General features: G+C 51.0%; 1 protein-coding gene across 4 annotated transcripts in view; it reads right to left on the reverse strand.

Annotated features, from left to right (window-relative positions):
* The window catches only part of CFAP100 (cilia and flagella associated protein 100), a 52,992-nt gene extending 40,121 nt beyond the window's left edge, over positions 1–12,871 (reverse strand). For 3 of the 4 annotated variants that reach the window (XM_045494056.1, XM_045494053.1, XM_045494057.1), the window contains exons 1-3: positions 12,169–12,721; positions 11,656–11,763; positions 1,688–1,762 (exon numbers count right to left, since the gene is read on the reverse strand). In XM_045494056.1, the coding sequence (XP_045350012.1) occupies positions 1,688–1,762; positions 11,656–11,704 (124 nt within the window). In that variant the 5' untranslated portion in view covers positions 11,705–11,763; positions 12,169–12,721. Of the gene's footprint in view, positions 1–1,687; positions 1,763–11,655; positions 11,764–12,168; positions 12,722–12,771 lie in introns of those variants that run through there. The other variant, XM_045494055.1, reaches the window with a different exon arrangement.
* Between the last annotated feature and the right edge of the window lie 2,234 nt (positions 12,872–15,105).

Here is a 15,105-nt window from a genome sequence, read left to right on the forward strand (position 1 = left end):
TTTTTAAAAAATGTACGTTGTGGGATGTAATGATGCAAGGACATGCCTGGATTTGACTTTTTTTTTAATGTTTATTTATTTTTGAGAGAATGATAGAATGTGAGTGGAGGAGGGGCAGAGAGAGAGGGAGACACAGAATCTGAAGCAGGCTCCAGGCTCTGAGCTGTCAGCACAGAGCCCGACGTGAGGCTTGAACTCATGAACTGGGAGATCATGACCTGAGCCGAAGTCAGACGCCTAACTGAGCCACCCAGGTGCCCTGCCTGGATTTAAATTTAAAGTATGCTTGCCAAGTATGGAAGCAACCCAGTTGTCCATGGATAGATGAATGGATAAAGAAGATGTGATACACACACACACACACACACACACACACACACACAGGAATATTAGCCATAAAAATGCATGAAATCTTGTCATTTGCGACAACGTGGATGGAGCTAGAGTGTATTATGCTAAGCAATGTTAAGTCTCTCAAGGAAAGACAAATACAATGTGATTTCACTTGTGGAATTTACAACATAAAACAAATGAACAAAGGCAGAAAAAGAGACAAACCAAGAAACAGACACTTCACCATAGAGAACCAAACTGATGGTCACCAGAGGGAGGGAGGGGCGTGGGGTGATGGGAGAAACAGGTGTTGGGGAATAAAGCATACAGCTATCATGGTGAGTACTGAGTAACGTTCAATCACTATATTGTCCACCTGAAACTATTCTAGTTGTAGGCTAACTGTATTGGAATTAAAACTTTAAAAATTAAAATTAAAAAATGTTCTGGCAAAGACGAAAAACAAAAAAAGAGAAGGATAGGTGAAACAAATGTGGCTAAATCTTCTGTACTGGTGATGGGCACCTGAGTTCACAGGACCTTAGTCTCTATTCCTGGACAGGTTTGGGTTTTCAGAATTAAAAGAAAGAGGAAACCAGGCGGGTGGGGGGGGCAGGGGAATGAGAGGTGGGAGCTCAGCCTGTGAGAGGTAGGCTCAGGGAGTGTGCTCCCATCTGCCCCCTTCTGTGGAAGGATCAGACTGGCCTGCGAACCTGGGGGTCGGCACAGGAGGCCAGGGGATGGCTCAGAGGAAGCAGTACAAGCAGCCAGCTGCCTACCCTTCTTCCTCTTAACAAGGGGAAGTTGCCTAGTTGAAAAGTTACATGGCTCAGCCTCCCTTTCAGATACTGATGGCCACGGGACAAATTTTAGACAATGGAACGTAGGCAGAAATTGCTGTGTGGGTCCTCTCGGAAGGGTATTTTTCCAAGGAGGACTGAGCTGGCTGGGAGGCTGTTTTGCTCCTCCCTTGACCCTTTCCCCATGTCTGAAATCAGATGTGATGGCTGAGGCTGCAGCAGCTATTTTGTGACCACATGATAACTTTGCAGTTGAAACCCTAAGGCTGAAATTGGCTTGAAGGCAGAAAGACTTGGGACCTGGTCACCAGGACAGTTTCTTAGAACTGCTGTTTGTGGGGCCTCCTGGAGCTCTGGACTGCCTCCCACATTTCCCTTTACTGGAGGAAAAATAAATCCTACTTTGTTTACATTACTATTATTTTGGGTCTCGGTAACCCATTGGAAGCAGAAGACTTTCCTTTTGCCACTGGTGTTGGAGACAGGCCTACGGAGGGAGATGTCTGACTCTCACCCACGCAGACTTCAGCTCCCAGCTTGAGGGCTCCCTTTACCTGTGTTCCTGCGTTTTTCCTTTTTTTCTTCAATGACTGAAGTAGAACTATTATCCGTGGACTCCAGGATGTTCTCTGCGGGGAGACGAAAGCAAAGGCCACAGCAAATGACTCATTGGCTCTTGAAGCCGTGAACACAGCAGGAGGCTGGGAGAGACTCCAGTGCCCTTGCCTGCCTGCTGAGCACCCCCCCCCCGACAAGTCACCCAGCTTCCCTGAGCCTCAGTTTCCACATCTGAGAGGATTGTACGGACTTTGCTGGCAAGCTGTGATAACTGTGCACAAAAATGGCCCGTGTGCACACGTGCCTGACACACACAACACGTTTTGCGCTTTTCTCTTGGGCATCCTTCCATTTGCCCCATGAGAGGCGTGCAGGGCCCGTTTATGGGGAGGTCACAGACCCAAGCCCTCTGCTTCAGGGCCCTGCCTGCGCCTTTACCGTGAGCCTCCCAGGGCTTCCCTCGGGACTGCAGCGGAAGATTGGGGGAAGCCCATATCCTTGATGCCTTCCCTTCAACTGACACCCACAGGGTTGGAGGCATTTGGCCTGGTAGGTTCTCCTACCCCAACTCAGAAATCATCTGTAGCTTGGAGATTCCAGTCTATGCCAGCTTGGGAGGGCAGCCAGCTGCTGGCAGATGGGGAGGGGGCTGCCAGGGAGCCTGGGGATGTGCTCAGGTGGGCAGCCAGTCATTTTGGACCAGCTTGGGGGAGGAGACTTGGGATGACGCCGGGAAGGCAGGGCTTGTGAGGTGAGGGACGTATACCAAGGGCAGACCCTGAGCAGCTGGGTGATGGGCTGTGGAAAGAGTGAGGAAGAGAGCTGTCCTGTGGCCCTGGCAGGCGGGTCAAGGGTGTGGGGCTGACAACTCAGATGCCTGCAGGTCAAACTGCATATATAACGGTGAGCAGAGGGGAGGCAATAGGGAGCGGTGAGGTGTGTGGAGAATTCAGGAGCACAGACTGCTGGGTGCATATTCTCCATCTGGCTGACTGCATGGTTCAATTGCCAGGTAGCAACATTTAGTTAACTAGATCACAAAAGTCAACAGATACTGCTATTATTTAAATAGATTAAAACCCAAGCCAAACAAACCAAAACTCTAATGAAATTCAACTTTTGTCTTAATTAAAAGAGCAATGCACAGGATGGCAAAAAGGGTTAACGATGTGGTTTGCTGTGTTACGATGACCACTGAAATGACATGTTGATACGACGAAAAATCCTCACCCGGAGCCCTCCCTACCAAATGGATCTTTGTTTCTCTAACCAGAGGTATTTTTGCATACGCGTGCTTAGATGTCTCCTTACTTTTTCACTGCAAAATAATCTTTCATGCTACACCATGGATGAACCTTGAGGACACTGTGCTGAGTGACAGAAGCCAGTCACACAAGGACAAACACTGTATGAGCCAATTTACATGAGGTCCCCAGAGCAGTCAGACTCCTACGGACAGAAACCAGGATGGTGGGTGTCAGCCACTGGGGGAGGGGATGGGGTGGGGAGTTAGTGTTCAATGGAGACAGAATTTCAGTTTTACAAGATGAAAAAGTTCTGGGTTTGGATGGTGGTGACGGTTACCCACCAGTGAGAAGGTACTTACAATGCCACTGGTCTGTATACTTAAAAATGCTCAAAGGAGTAAATTTTGTTATGGATCATTTCCCATCATTTTTAAAAAGTTAGAAAAAAAAGAATAGAGGAACGGTTCAGTCGGTCGAGTGTCTGACTCTTGATTTTGGCTCAGGTCATGATGCTAGGGTCATGAGATCGAGCCCTGCATCAGGCTCTGTGCTGAGTGTAGAGCCTACTTGGGATTCTCTCTCTCTTTCTCTCTCTCTCTCTCTCTCTCTCTCTCTCAAAAACAGTATATCTGCTCATGCACAAATCTCCTTGCTCCATAGTCAGGTCCCCTTAGTCAGGTGCCCCTTAGTCAGGACCCTGAGGCTATTTCTAATCTCATGCAATTTCCAAACTTGCACAATCCTTGCTCTCTATCACCAGCTTGAGTTGGACTGTTGCCCACACACCTGGAATTTGTCAGTCTGAGAGGCAATAAACTCATCTCGATTTTAATGTGCACTTTGCACTTCTAGATCTCAGAAAAGATCGTGTATCTTTTCAGATGCTGATTATCCTGGCTTCTCTCTGTTAGTATCCTTTGCTCATTTTTAAATTGGGATGTGGTGGTTTTTAAATGATCTTGAGCACTTCTACCTATTAGAGGACACTAACTCCTTTGTTCGTCGGAGCTGCTGACAGGATGTTTGCTCCCGCTGATACGATTATTACCTTTGGACTGTCTCTCATGCATTTGCCTTACAGGACATTTTAATGTTTACTCAGTGCAATGCTTTGGCATTTTGTATCTTGCTTAGAGAGGCATTCTGCATCTGAAGGTTAAGTACATGTAAAAAGTTCCTGTTTTCTTCTAGTACTTTAACAAGATGCTTTTTTTTTTTTTTTTAAATTAAAAAGCTTTAAAAATGGAAGCCTACTTTCAGAAAAATTCTCCGAGAGAGGTGAGCTGGCTGCAACATGTCCTCATAAAAAGTGATAACATGCCCCCTCCCCGCCCCTAGCAGGGGGAGACAGGGGGTGGGCGCCTCCTGCCTCCAGTAGCACCTGTGCGGTGGTGGTGGGCGGGGGGGGGGGGGGGGGGGGGAGATGCCGGCTCCCTGGGGAAGCCACCTGTTGACCTGCTCCTTCTCCAGCAGCCAGCTGTCTCTCTGCCTCTGCTCCCCTGAGACACCTTCTCTGCACTCCGGCTACAAAAGGGATGGGCCAGCACTGTGGGACCCAGCCTCGTCCCTCCTTCACTCTGGGACTTACTCGGTATCTCCCCTGCACACTGCCGAGCCTGTCCTCCGCACTACCAGGAACTTCTGCTCCCCACAGAAGACGGCTGGGGGCTCAGATGAGGGTGGGAGTCAGTGGCAGGATGGGGTGGGAGTAGGCATGGATGCAGTGCTTTCCAGAAGAGCCCGGGGGGGGGGGGAGGGGCGGTGCTTGGTGCCTAACTGGGTGTGGGCATGGGAGAGAAGGGAGCCCCGGGGATAACTCCATCCCTTAGGCAAGAACGCCCTTGCATCAGGCGCTGTTTGCTGAGGTGGCAGAGAAGGGAAGGAGGGATCTGGGGTGGCGGGGGTGGGGATCAGGAGGCCCGGAGCTCAGGCAGGGTGCTGGGTTCAGGTCCCCGTGGCAACCGCCAAACAGGGGCTCTGAAGAGGCCACTGTTGATGGAGGCCTGGGGACTAGGGGAAGAGAGGACGGAAATGTGGGTGTCCCTGGTGAACAGATGGAAACTGAGGCTGTGGTCGTGGCTGAGAGAGAGGAAGGCCCAGGACACAGCCCCAGGAACCCCGATGGTGGAGGAGCTTGGCAGGGAGGCCGACGGAGCAGACAGACAGGCCAGAGAGGGCCAGAGCCCAGGGAGGAGGGCCGGAGGAGCAAGTGGAGGGGAAGTGCCCTTGGAGAGGCCTCAGCCACGCCCCCAGAGCGGGATGGGCAGGGTGGAGTGATGGGGCAGAAGCCAGGATCCCACAGGGTTAGGGAGGGGACACCAGTAGACATGGTAGGTTTGGCCAGCTCTCAAGGGGTGGCTGTGAATGCGGGGGAGGTGCACAGTCAGAAAGGGGCCACACAGCTGGGGAAAGGCCACCACCAGATTCCCCACAGGACACAGAAGGTCCACTCAAGGGGAGGTATTTGAGAGGCAGGGAAAACCGAGAGGAGTAATTCGGTGCTTTTAACAGCAGCGGCCTTGCCCACCCCTGGGTGTGAGAGGGCAAAGGAGAGACACATTCCAGAGCCCAAAGAGGTGGCTGCATGGAGTCTTGACCATACCTGGCAGCCTGGCAGACCATTTAAGACACAATTTGGAAAAATGATCATGCGCTCATATCCTCTGTGGTGGCTACCACCTACCATAGCCCCCAGCGTCCCTGGGCTCCTGGCACTCACGCCCTGCCATGACCCCTCCAGCCGTGGAAGCGACAGTGTGTGACTTTTGGAGCGAGGTCAGAGAAGACATTGTGGTCCTGCCTTGCTCTCTCTGGGATCACCTGCTCTGGAAGTGTCAGCCCCAGCCAACGGCCATGTGACTGAGCCTGCTGGGAGCCCATGCCGCGGCCCCAGCCTCGCCTTCAGATGACCACAAAGGAGATGCCCTGGGCCAGAACCCCAAGCCAAGCCCCTCGTGAGTTCCTGACCCACGGAAACTGAGCTGACGCATGCTTACTATTGTTTTAAGCCACCAAGTTTTGGGGGGAATTTGTTACACAGCAGTAGAGAACCAGCACACTCTTCAGTGGCTTATAGGACTGGAACCCGTATCCACACAGTCTGGGACACTGTGTCATCTCACCCAGGCACCTCTGTGGCTTCTTATCTTGCTCCAGCCACTAGAGGACTCTCATGGCCCTCCCCTCTCTGGTAAGTACCACTCCTGCCATTCTGTAAGGGTCACCTTCCTTCATAAGATGGGGAACTCCTTGAGGACAGGTGCATTAACTGTGGCTTGTCCTTTCTATATCTGACGCTCTAATATCTGGATCTTACTGACCCTGCAGGGACTGTCCCTGCCTCTCCACCCTGGGGTTGGCCAATCCCGAGAGAGAGTTAAGGAGTTGTCCAAGAGTACAAACTAACTAATCCGGAGCTCACACACCCACCTCCCACCTCTGCTATAAGGTTCTCATACCCAGGGCCACTGGCCCCTGCTCTAATCACCCAAGGCCAGGTACCAGACATCTCAAGACAGCACTATGCCCCGAGTCCTGAAATTACTCAATCCAGTCAACCCTAAGCCCATATACCCTGCCTCACTCGTTCCTTCCCATGGAAATCACAACAGAGGCTCCTGCCCACAGTTGCCCTGCTCCCTCTGCTTTTGACCCAGCCCGGTCCTTCCCTGTGTGGCCCTGCTTCCTGTTTCTAGGGATCTGTGAGGATAACAAACTCCCTCTCCCATGGCAGCCACCCTCTCATCTGTTGGCCTCATCAGACCTGAGTAGTAATGCAACCTACATTGTATTTTTTTAAATTTTTTTATTTGTGTGTCAATTTTAATATCTATATATGGATTTACATTTCCATAGTTCTTTTTCGTTACGTTGATATATCTACATGGCATATTTATGATTGCTTTTGTTCTCTTTTTAAAAAAATTTTTTTTAATGTTTATTTTTGAGAGAGAGAGAGAGACAGAATGTGAGTGGAGGAGGGGCAGAGAGAGAGAAGGAGACACAGAATCCGAAGCAGGCTCCAGGCTCTGAGCTGATGTGGGGCTCCAACCCACGAACCTCGAGATCATGACCAGAGCCCAAGTTGGACACTTAACTGACTGAGCCACCCAGGAGCCCCTCTTTTTTTTTTCTTTTTAGTTAGCATACAGTGTTATATTAGTTTTGGGTGTACAATACAGTGATTCAACAATTCTATACATCACCCCGTGCTCATGATGACAAGTGCTCTCCAGAATCCCTATCACCTATTTCACCCATCCCCCACACCCCTCCCAGCCTCTTCATCCAGTTCTGCCCTGGAAACTGCAAGTGTCCCTCTAGACTCTAGAGTTCCAAATTGGGATTCTGATAGCTCCTGCCAGCTCAGAAGTTGTTTTGGTGGAGAGACGGATTCCTGGATCTTCCTACTCTTAATATTTCCCATGACGTCACCCCAGGCGTAGAGATTTTACTCTTTTAGATGCCCTTGTGAATGGAGTTGCTTTCTTAATTTCCACTTTGGATGGCTTGGTGCTGGCATGTAGGAACACAAATAGTTTTGGTGTTTTGATCTTGTACCCTGCAACCTGGCTGAATTCATTTACTTGCACGAGCAACTTTCTGGTGCATTCCTTGGGATTATCTTTATATATAGGAGTAGTTTCGCGTCTTCCTTTACAGAGGGGGCGCCTGGCTGGCTGGGGCAGTGGAGCATGTGACTCTTGATCTGGGGGTTGTAAGTTGGAGCCCCACACTGGGTGGGGAGTTTACTTAAAAACAAAATCTTTTTTTTTAATGTTTATTTATTTTTGAGAGAGAGAGAGAGAAAGAGAGAGAGAGAGAGAGCACAAGTGGGCAAGAGGCAAAGAGGAAGACACAGAATCCAAAGCAGGCTCCAGGCTCCGAGCTGTCAGCACACAGCCCGACGAGGGGCTCGAACTCATGAACCCCGAGGTCATGACCTGAGCTGAAGTTGGACACAACCGACTGAGCCACCCAGATGCCCCAAAAAACAAAATCTTCAGAAAAGAAACATAAATGCTCTGGCTTGAGCTTTTAGCACAGTGTCGAATAGCTAGCAGACATCCCTGCCGAACTCTGACCTTCAGGGGAAAGCTTTCAGGCCAACAGGATTGTACCAAGGACCTGTTACTTGCCAAGCAAGTACGGCAGGCAAGACGGGCAAACACCCCTGCCTGGGTGGAGCTTACGACGTGCTGGGGAGAGACAGACAAGTTGGGAACGCTGACGCACGTTGGCAGGTGGAAAATGGCACCAAGAAAAATAAAACAGAAGGTGACATTTGAATGAACTCCTAAAGGAGGCGGGGGAGGAGCCACAGGGAGATCTAGGGGAAGAGCATTCTGGTCTGGCCTCGGAACACAGGCAGCGGAGTGGCAGGAACAGAGCAGCTCTGAGAGGGAAGCTGTTTATTGCTTTTCTCTCCAACTTTCTGCAGGGGTCCTGCAGACCCCTCCCCACAAGCCTGACTGGGAAGCCTTGGGTCTAGTTTGGGCTTTCCCTGGCTCCTCTGCCTGGACAAGGTCTCTGTTAAGTGTCCACCTCTGCACCAGGGGTGACACCTTGCCCAGGATCTCCAGGGAGGCTGTGGGTGAACCAGCCCCTCTTCCCGTGTCACAGACAATGGCATCCCTACTCATTGAAGTCATAAGGCCCAGAAATGGTGCAATCTCCCTGCTAAAACCCCTCCTATCACCTCAACAGAACTGAATAATCCTCCCCACAGCCTGCAAGGCCCTACCCAAGTTGTGCCAGACTGGCTTTCTGTCTCTTCCTCTCACACTGCAAGCTCATACTGGCCTCAGGACCTTTGCTGGGCTTTCTCCACTGCCTCGAATGTCCTCTCTATTTCATCCTTCAGGATCGTTACTGATAGGTATCAAATGTCACCTCCTCTGAGACGCCTTCCCGGACTACCGCTCCCGTTTAAATTATGCCCTATGCCCCTGCCCAAAGCCTCTGGTAGGTCTCCTTCTACTGCTTCTTGGCTGGTAAATACAGACTGTTTGCTTTCCAATGTCTGCCTCCCTTGTTGCAATATGAGTCCCCACCAAGGGGAGGGTTTTATTCACTCCTGAATCCCTAGTGCTTAGAACAGATGCCTGCATCCAGCTGGCACTTAAGAAAGGTTTGTGAATGAATAGCAAACCCAGAGCTCACTCCTCTGATGTCAAATTCCGGCCGTCTTGGCCCAGACCCCTTAACCACCGCTCCACCTGTATTCTCTGAGCATCTTCTTCAGACTCAGGCTTCACACTGGGAGACCAGCCGAGGCCCTGAAAGTGGGGTACTGGTTGTAATAATGGTGACCGTGGAGAGACTAATAATAGTAATGTCAAGGAGGCTACTGTTTATAGGGCACTTACGGTGCACAGGGTGTCATGCTGAGCCCTTGACCTGTGTTTCCATTTGCATCTCACAATAGCCTTAGGGACTGGGGATTGCTCCCATTCCACAGATGCGGTAGCTGAGGCTCGCAGAGGTGCAGTGCTCCACCGGGTGTGTCTGACCCCAGTGCCTCCGCCCTCGGCTCTCTGGGTAAGGCTGGGGTCTGGACAGCCTACCTGTACCTGGCCCAGGCTCCCCTCTCCCCCCAGGGAACTCAGTCTTTCTGGCCCTTACCTTAGTCCCCAGCTCCTGCAGCTGAACCCAGGATGTCAGGCTCAACAATCCGCCCCCATGGAGCGATTTCACATAACCCCCTGTGTGCCCCTGCTTGGCCTGGCCTGGTAATGCCCTGGGTCTGTACACTTGAGGTACCCGCTTGGCCTGGTTTCCTCCCAAAGGCACGGACCCTCAACCCAGACCAGGGAAGCCTCCTGTTTACATGTCACCTGCAAGGGAAGTGATAACACAGTGTTGAGGGTTACAGGGTACCCCCCCACCCCGCCATGTAACCACCCTCCTGGTTCTTCTGGATGAATCAACACAGTTTATAAAGTCTTCAACGGTCTTGTGCTAGTGCAGTCATGTTGCTGCACTAGTGTGTGTGCATGTGTGTGTGTGTGTGTGTGTGTGTGTGCACATTTAGAATCGATTTGTTATCTGCAAACATTTCAAAGCTATCTTTTTTTTTTTTGGTAACCCCATTTCAGCCTTTCTTCATTTTTTAATTCACCCTGGAACAGAGCGAGTAAGCACAGAACGGCAATAGTGGGGGCAAATGTTGATATTTGTACATGTTTTTAAATATTTTTTTAATGTTTATTTATTTTTGAGAGACAGAGATAGAGCATGAGTGGGGGAGGGGCAGAGAGACGGAGACACAGAATCTGAAGCAGGCTCCAGGCTCTGAGCTGGCAGCACAGAGCCTGACGTGGGGCTCGAACTCATGGATCGTGAGATCATGACCTGAACCAAGATGGACACTTAACCGACTGAGCCACCCGGGGGCCCCGATAGCTGTACATGTTTTAAAACAAACTAAATGCCAATTAGCACGGACTGATTAAATAAACTATGGTACATCCACACTATGGGATTACTGTTCTGCTCACAACACTAGAAGTCTAAGGGTACTCATATATTGATAAGAAAGCGTCTCCATGGTATCTGGGTTAATGGAAAAAACCAAGGTGCAGGAAGCCTGTGTCTTGTGTGGCCATTGGTGTGAGAAAGGGACAAACTGTATGAACTGCATCTATATGTATACGAACTGTATCTATATGCCAGTGTGCACAGAGCTTATGAATGGAGCTCTGTGGAAGGAGGTGAGAGATTGGAGCCAAGGGCCACCTCTGAGGCTGCGATACTGCGTATCTGGGGACAGGTGGGGCCTTTCACAAGAGGGGGCTTTGAACACTTTGGAATTTTGAACCATGGCAATAGTTTACCTACTCAAAAACAAATTACAAGCTGAAGGCATTTAGGAGCACACAGATGACAGTGTTTCCTACTCTGCAACCCGTCCCCCACCCCAACCCTGGCGGCCTCCCTCAGGCCACCCAGGGGGGGCACCTGGCAGCAGGGGTGTGACTTCAGAGGAGGCAGGATGTCCTCCCACAAGGGCCTGGGGCCAGCTGGTACTTCCTCTGGGCTCATCCCAGTGACCATAGCTGCAGAAAGGCTGAGAGAGCCCCACCTCCACTATGGTACCTTCTACAAAACTTATTAGGGGGTGAATTGTGTCCCCCACCCCTCCAAGTTAATGTTTCTGAGTACTTGAAATCCTAACTTCCAGCACCTCATGACATGACCCTGGTAAGAAATAGGGTCATTGTAGACGTAGATGAGGTCATGGGTAGTAGTGTGGGCACCTATCCTGTATGACTCCCGACCTTAATCAAAAGGCGAAATTTGCAACAGACACGCACACAGGCAGAATGCCATGTGACGATGAAGGCAGAGTGACGCATCCATAATCCGAGGAACGCCAGATATTGCCAGCCAACGAAGCCAGGAGACAGCCTGGAACAGACTCTTCCTCGTGGCCCTCAGAAGGCACCAATCCTGCCGGGGACACCTATGTCTTGGACTTCAGCTCCCCAGAGCCGTGAGACAATAAATGTCTGTGGTTTAAGCCGCCAGTCTGTTGTGGCACTTTGTTACAGCGCCCTAGGAATGGAACATGGAGTTTCTAGGGAACCTGGCACACCTGGGATTTCTGCCTCATGGCCTGATTTGGAAACACCTTCACCTCAACTGACCCTGGACCTCACTATCCCAAGCTCCCTAGGCTGTCACTGATTCTGAGCCTAGGCCAGCCCCATACTTACCGTTGTAAATCATGTCCTTGGAGACCATAGTGGATGTTATCTTGGACATCTGGGCAGAGGAACAAAGGCTTGTTGCAAAACTTGGCCTTGGCTAAAGGTGATTCCAACCTGAGGAGTGACACAGTGCTTGAGCCAGATGATCCCCGGGCCCTCACCCCCCATATCCCTGGGTGGCTGGGAACAGCTGGCATCTACTGAGGGCTCACTGTGTGGCCAACACCTATATCTTCCCGCCTCCCCCCTCCTTCATCCTCTCTCCCCTCCTTGACTTGGTTCCAGTTGCCCTGACTTATCTTTCTGTTTCTAGAGCATGCACCGCCACACAAGACACAGACTTCCTGCACAGCCTTGCTCTGTCTCAGGGTCTTTGCATGTACCACTTCCTTGGCCAAAAAACGTTCACCCACACCCAGCTGTGGGTGGGAGGGTGCTCCCCCTGCACCACTTCAGAGATGTCTTCCTTCACCACACCGTCCACATGCTTTCTTTCTCCCCAACCCCATATGACCTCACCTTACTTTCTTCGCTGCAGTTACCGCTGTCTGAGTTATCACTTTAAAAAAATCCGTGCATTGCCTATTTCCCCCCTGAAAGCAACCTCCAAGAGGACAGGGGTCTTTTCTCACGTGGAGCCAATGTGCTCATCAAAGCGCCTAGCGTGGCATCTTTGGAGCGTCTTAACGATTCGCTGAATGAAATTTTCCTTTTGCAAAGGAAGAAGCAAAGTGGAGATTCAGCGAGGCGTCCAAAGTCACACAGCAAAGAAAGGCCACAGCGGGGATTCCAGCTCAAGATTCCTGGCCTCCAAAGTCCGAGCCATTCCAGCAACACTCTGCTACTGCCCAGGCCTGGAGAGGGACGAGTTAGCAGCGCCCCGCCTCCCAACACCCCAACTCGGTTGGGATGAGCAGTGGGCCATACAGCGGGGGTGCACAAGGCATGGAAGGACACAGGGATGGCTAGACAGCTAGGTATATGATAAAGCAAAGTAACGAGTAAGGACACACGGGCAGCCTTGCAAAGGGGCCTTGCAAGGGGCTCCAGAGGAGCCCTCCCCGGGCCCCACGCGCATCCCCGGCCCCGCGCACCCCCCCATGCGACCCCGCGCGCACCCACCGGCTCTCGTGCTCAGTGGCTAGCTCCGAAACCTCCGCGCGGCAGTTCCCGGCTCAGGGCTCCGGGCCTTCTATTTACGTCGCCATGGCAACCATTCTTCTTGCAGGCCAGGGCGGTGACGTCACAAAGCCTAGACGCCCCGGCTGCGTGGGGGTGGGGCCTGCGGGCTGCAGGGTCCTGGCGCAGAAAGTCGTCGAGTCCTGCTGTCCGAGCTGTCGGGTCGCCGCCCGAACAGTGTCCGGGATGGGGCCTGGGGAACAGGAGTTTCCTCCCTCCGTCATTCCTCGTTCCTCACTCCTGCTCTTTTCCTGTCGTTCCCCGATTCATTTCTTCAGTGTGCACCTCGGGATACCTATGGTGCAAAAACAGACCTGTCCTTTCTGTCGAGTGGACCTCACTCTCTAGACGGGCTGTTCTCAAAGTGTGGCCCCGGGGCCAGCAGCATCAGAGATGCCGGGAACTCTTTGGAGAAGTCAACGTTCTGCCTGTTTCTGAAGCAGAAAGTCTAGGGGCAGAGCCGTGCAACCAGGGCGGTAACAGGCTGGTTACATTGCTGGCTAAGGCTTGAGAATCCCTACTCCAGAGGGCGAATGAGACATGTACGAAAGACACAGAATGATGAGCAAGGACTATCAGAAGACAGGGAAGAAATGAGATGTTAAAGAGCAGGGATCCAGTTCAGATAGTCCAGATTCACCAGCGGATGTGGGCTAGGGTGGGCCCTCTGCCTCCCCAGCTGACATCCCTTGTTCCTTCAAAACAGGAGAACCCCTCCAGTCCTCACCATGGTCACCACATTGTCCCATGCACCTAGGGAATTTGCAGATTGACAAAGGCTGCTTGGAGCTGGGGCACAGTCAGGGCTCTGTCTTTCTAGCAGTATTCTGTGCTCTGGAGCAGACTGCCAGCCAGTAAGATGCCAGGGAGAATCCCAGCAGCTCCTGGCTCTGCCCAAGGCAGGTGTAGTGGGTAGGGAGACCAGTTCCACGGAACATGGAGGGGCTCCCTGAGGTGGAAGGAGCGGGGATCCCTCAATTCCCACTGGAGGACAGTGTCCCAACTGGCAGTATCTACCATAGGCTTTGTACAAGGGACAAAGGAAATATTATGTTAAGCCATATACGTGATTTGTGTGCGTGTGCGTGTGTGTGTGTGTGTGCTCACATGTGTGTGGGAGTATTTATTACAGCAGCTAGCATTCAATACCCTGAATAGACAAGTGGTGTTTCTTTACCCCCAGGATAGAGGCTCCTTACACTGTCAGGTAAAACCCCAAATGGTTTAGCCCCTGCCTGTCTGTGCAGCAGCAGAATAAAGAGCTGTGCACTGGAGTCAGGTATCAGCAGGAAAGCAAACACTTTCAAAATGGTTTATCTCGGACACTTATTGCTCTGAGACTTTTAGGAATCTGGAAAATGACTGACCCGAAGAGGGAAAAGCTACTGAGCATACTACCAACTCGTTGTTATTAACAGGTGAGTTTATGAACTATTGTGAATTACCTGCGCACTTTTACAGAATGCTTCTGTGTGCCTGCTGCTGTTCTCTGTGCCCATCTAGCACAGTCCGCCTGTGAAGTAAGTCCTGTTAGTACCTCCAGGGTTAGTGAGGAGACTGGATCACCATGAGATTAAGAAACATGCCCAGCAAAGCCAGGGTGTGCCTGAGACAGGATTTACAGGCAGTGGAGTTTTCTCTTTGGTCTTAATCAGACACGTATGGACTCTGACCTGGAATTGTTTTATAATTGTATACAATTATCCAAAGCAATGATGCATACACTTTGAAAAAGCCCAAGAAATCCAAGGGCATACTTCATAATAAAGACACATTCTCTAGTCAATGTGTACGTTCTTGTCTTTGGCTGTCAGTTATTTAGAAAATGTGGCCTTTTTAAACTCTTGATTCGAGCCTACAAGATCTCACTCTGAACACAATTTGTCGACTAAAAGCTAATTTAAAATATGAGATGGGTTGCTGGATACACTCATAGATGGATACGCAGTGCTGAAGAGATGGATAGATTCGTGTTAATTGTAGAATCCAGGTGGTGGGTATGTGAGTGTTCATTACAAAATTCTTGCAATATTTCTGAAGGTTGAAGTTTGAACAATTACATTACGAAAATTCATAATAAACATCTGGAGCCTCAGATAACGCTTGTGTGCCGGGATTATAGCACGATCTGAGGGGTGTGGCTGACTGAGAAGGTCCATGTGCTATTGTCTGCAGAAGGGGCGTCCCAGCCAGGGTGCTGTGATCTCTGCGAGGAAGCTGAGGGTGGGAGACACGAAGGCATTTGTCCGTAGGTGGTGGAAGTGGGACTCAAACCCA

Source organism: Leopardus geoffroyi, chromosome A2 (genome assembly GCF_018350155.1).
Source record: "Leopardus geoffroyi isolate Oge1 chromosome A2, O.geoffroyi_Oge1_pat1.0, whole genome shotgun sequence".
Lineage (NCBI taxonomy): Eukaryota > Metazoa > Chordata > Mammalia > Carnivora > Felidae > Leopardus > Leopardus geoffroyi.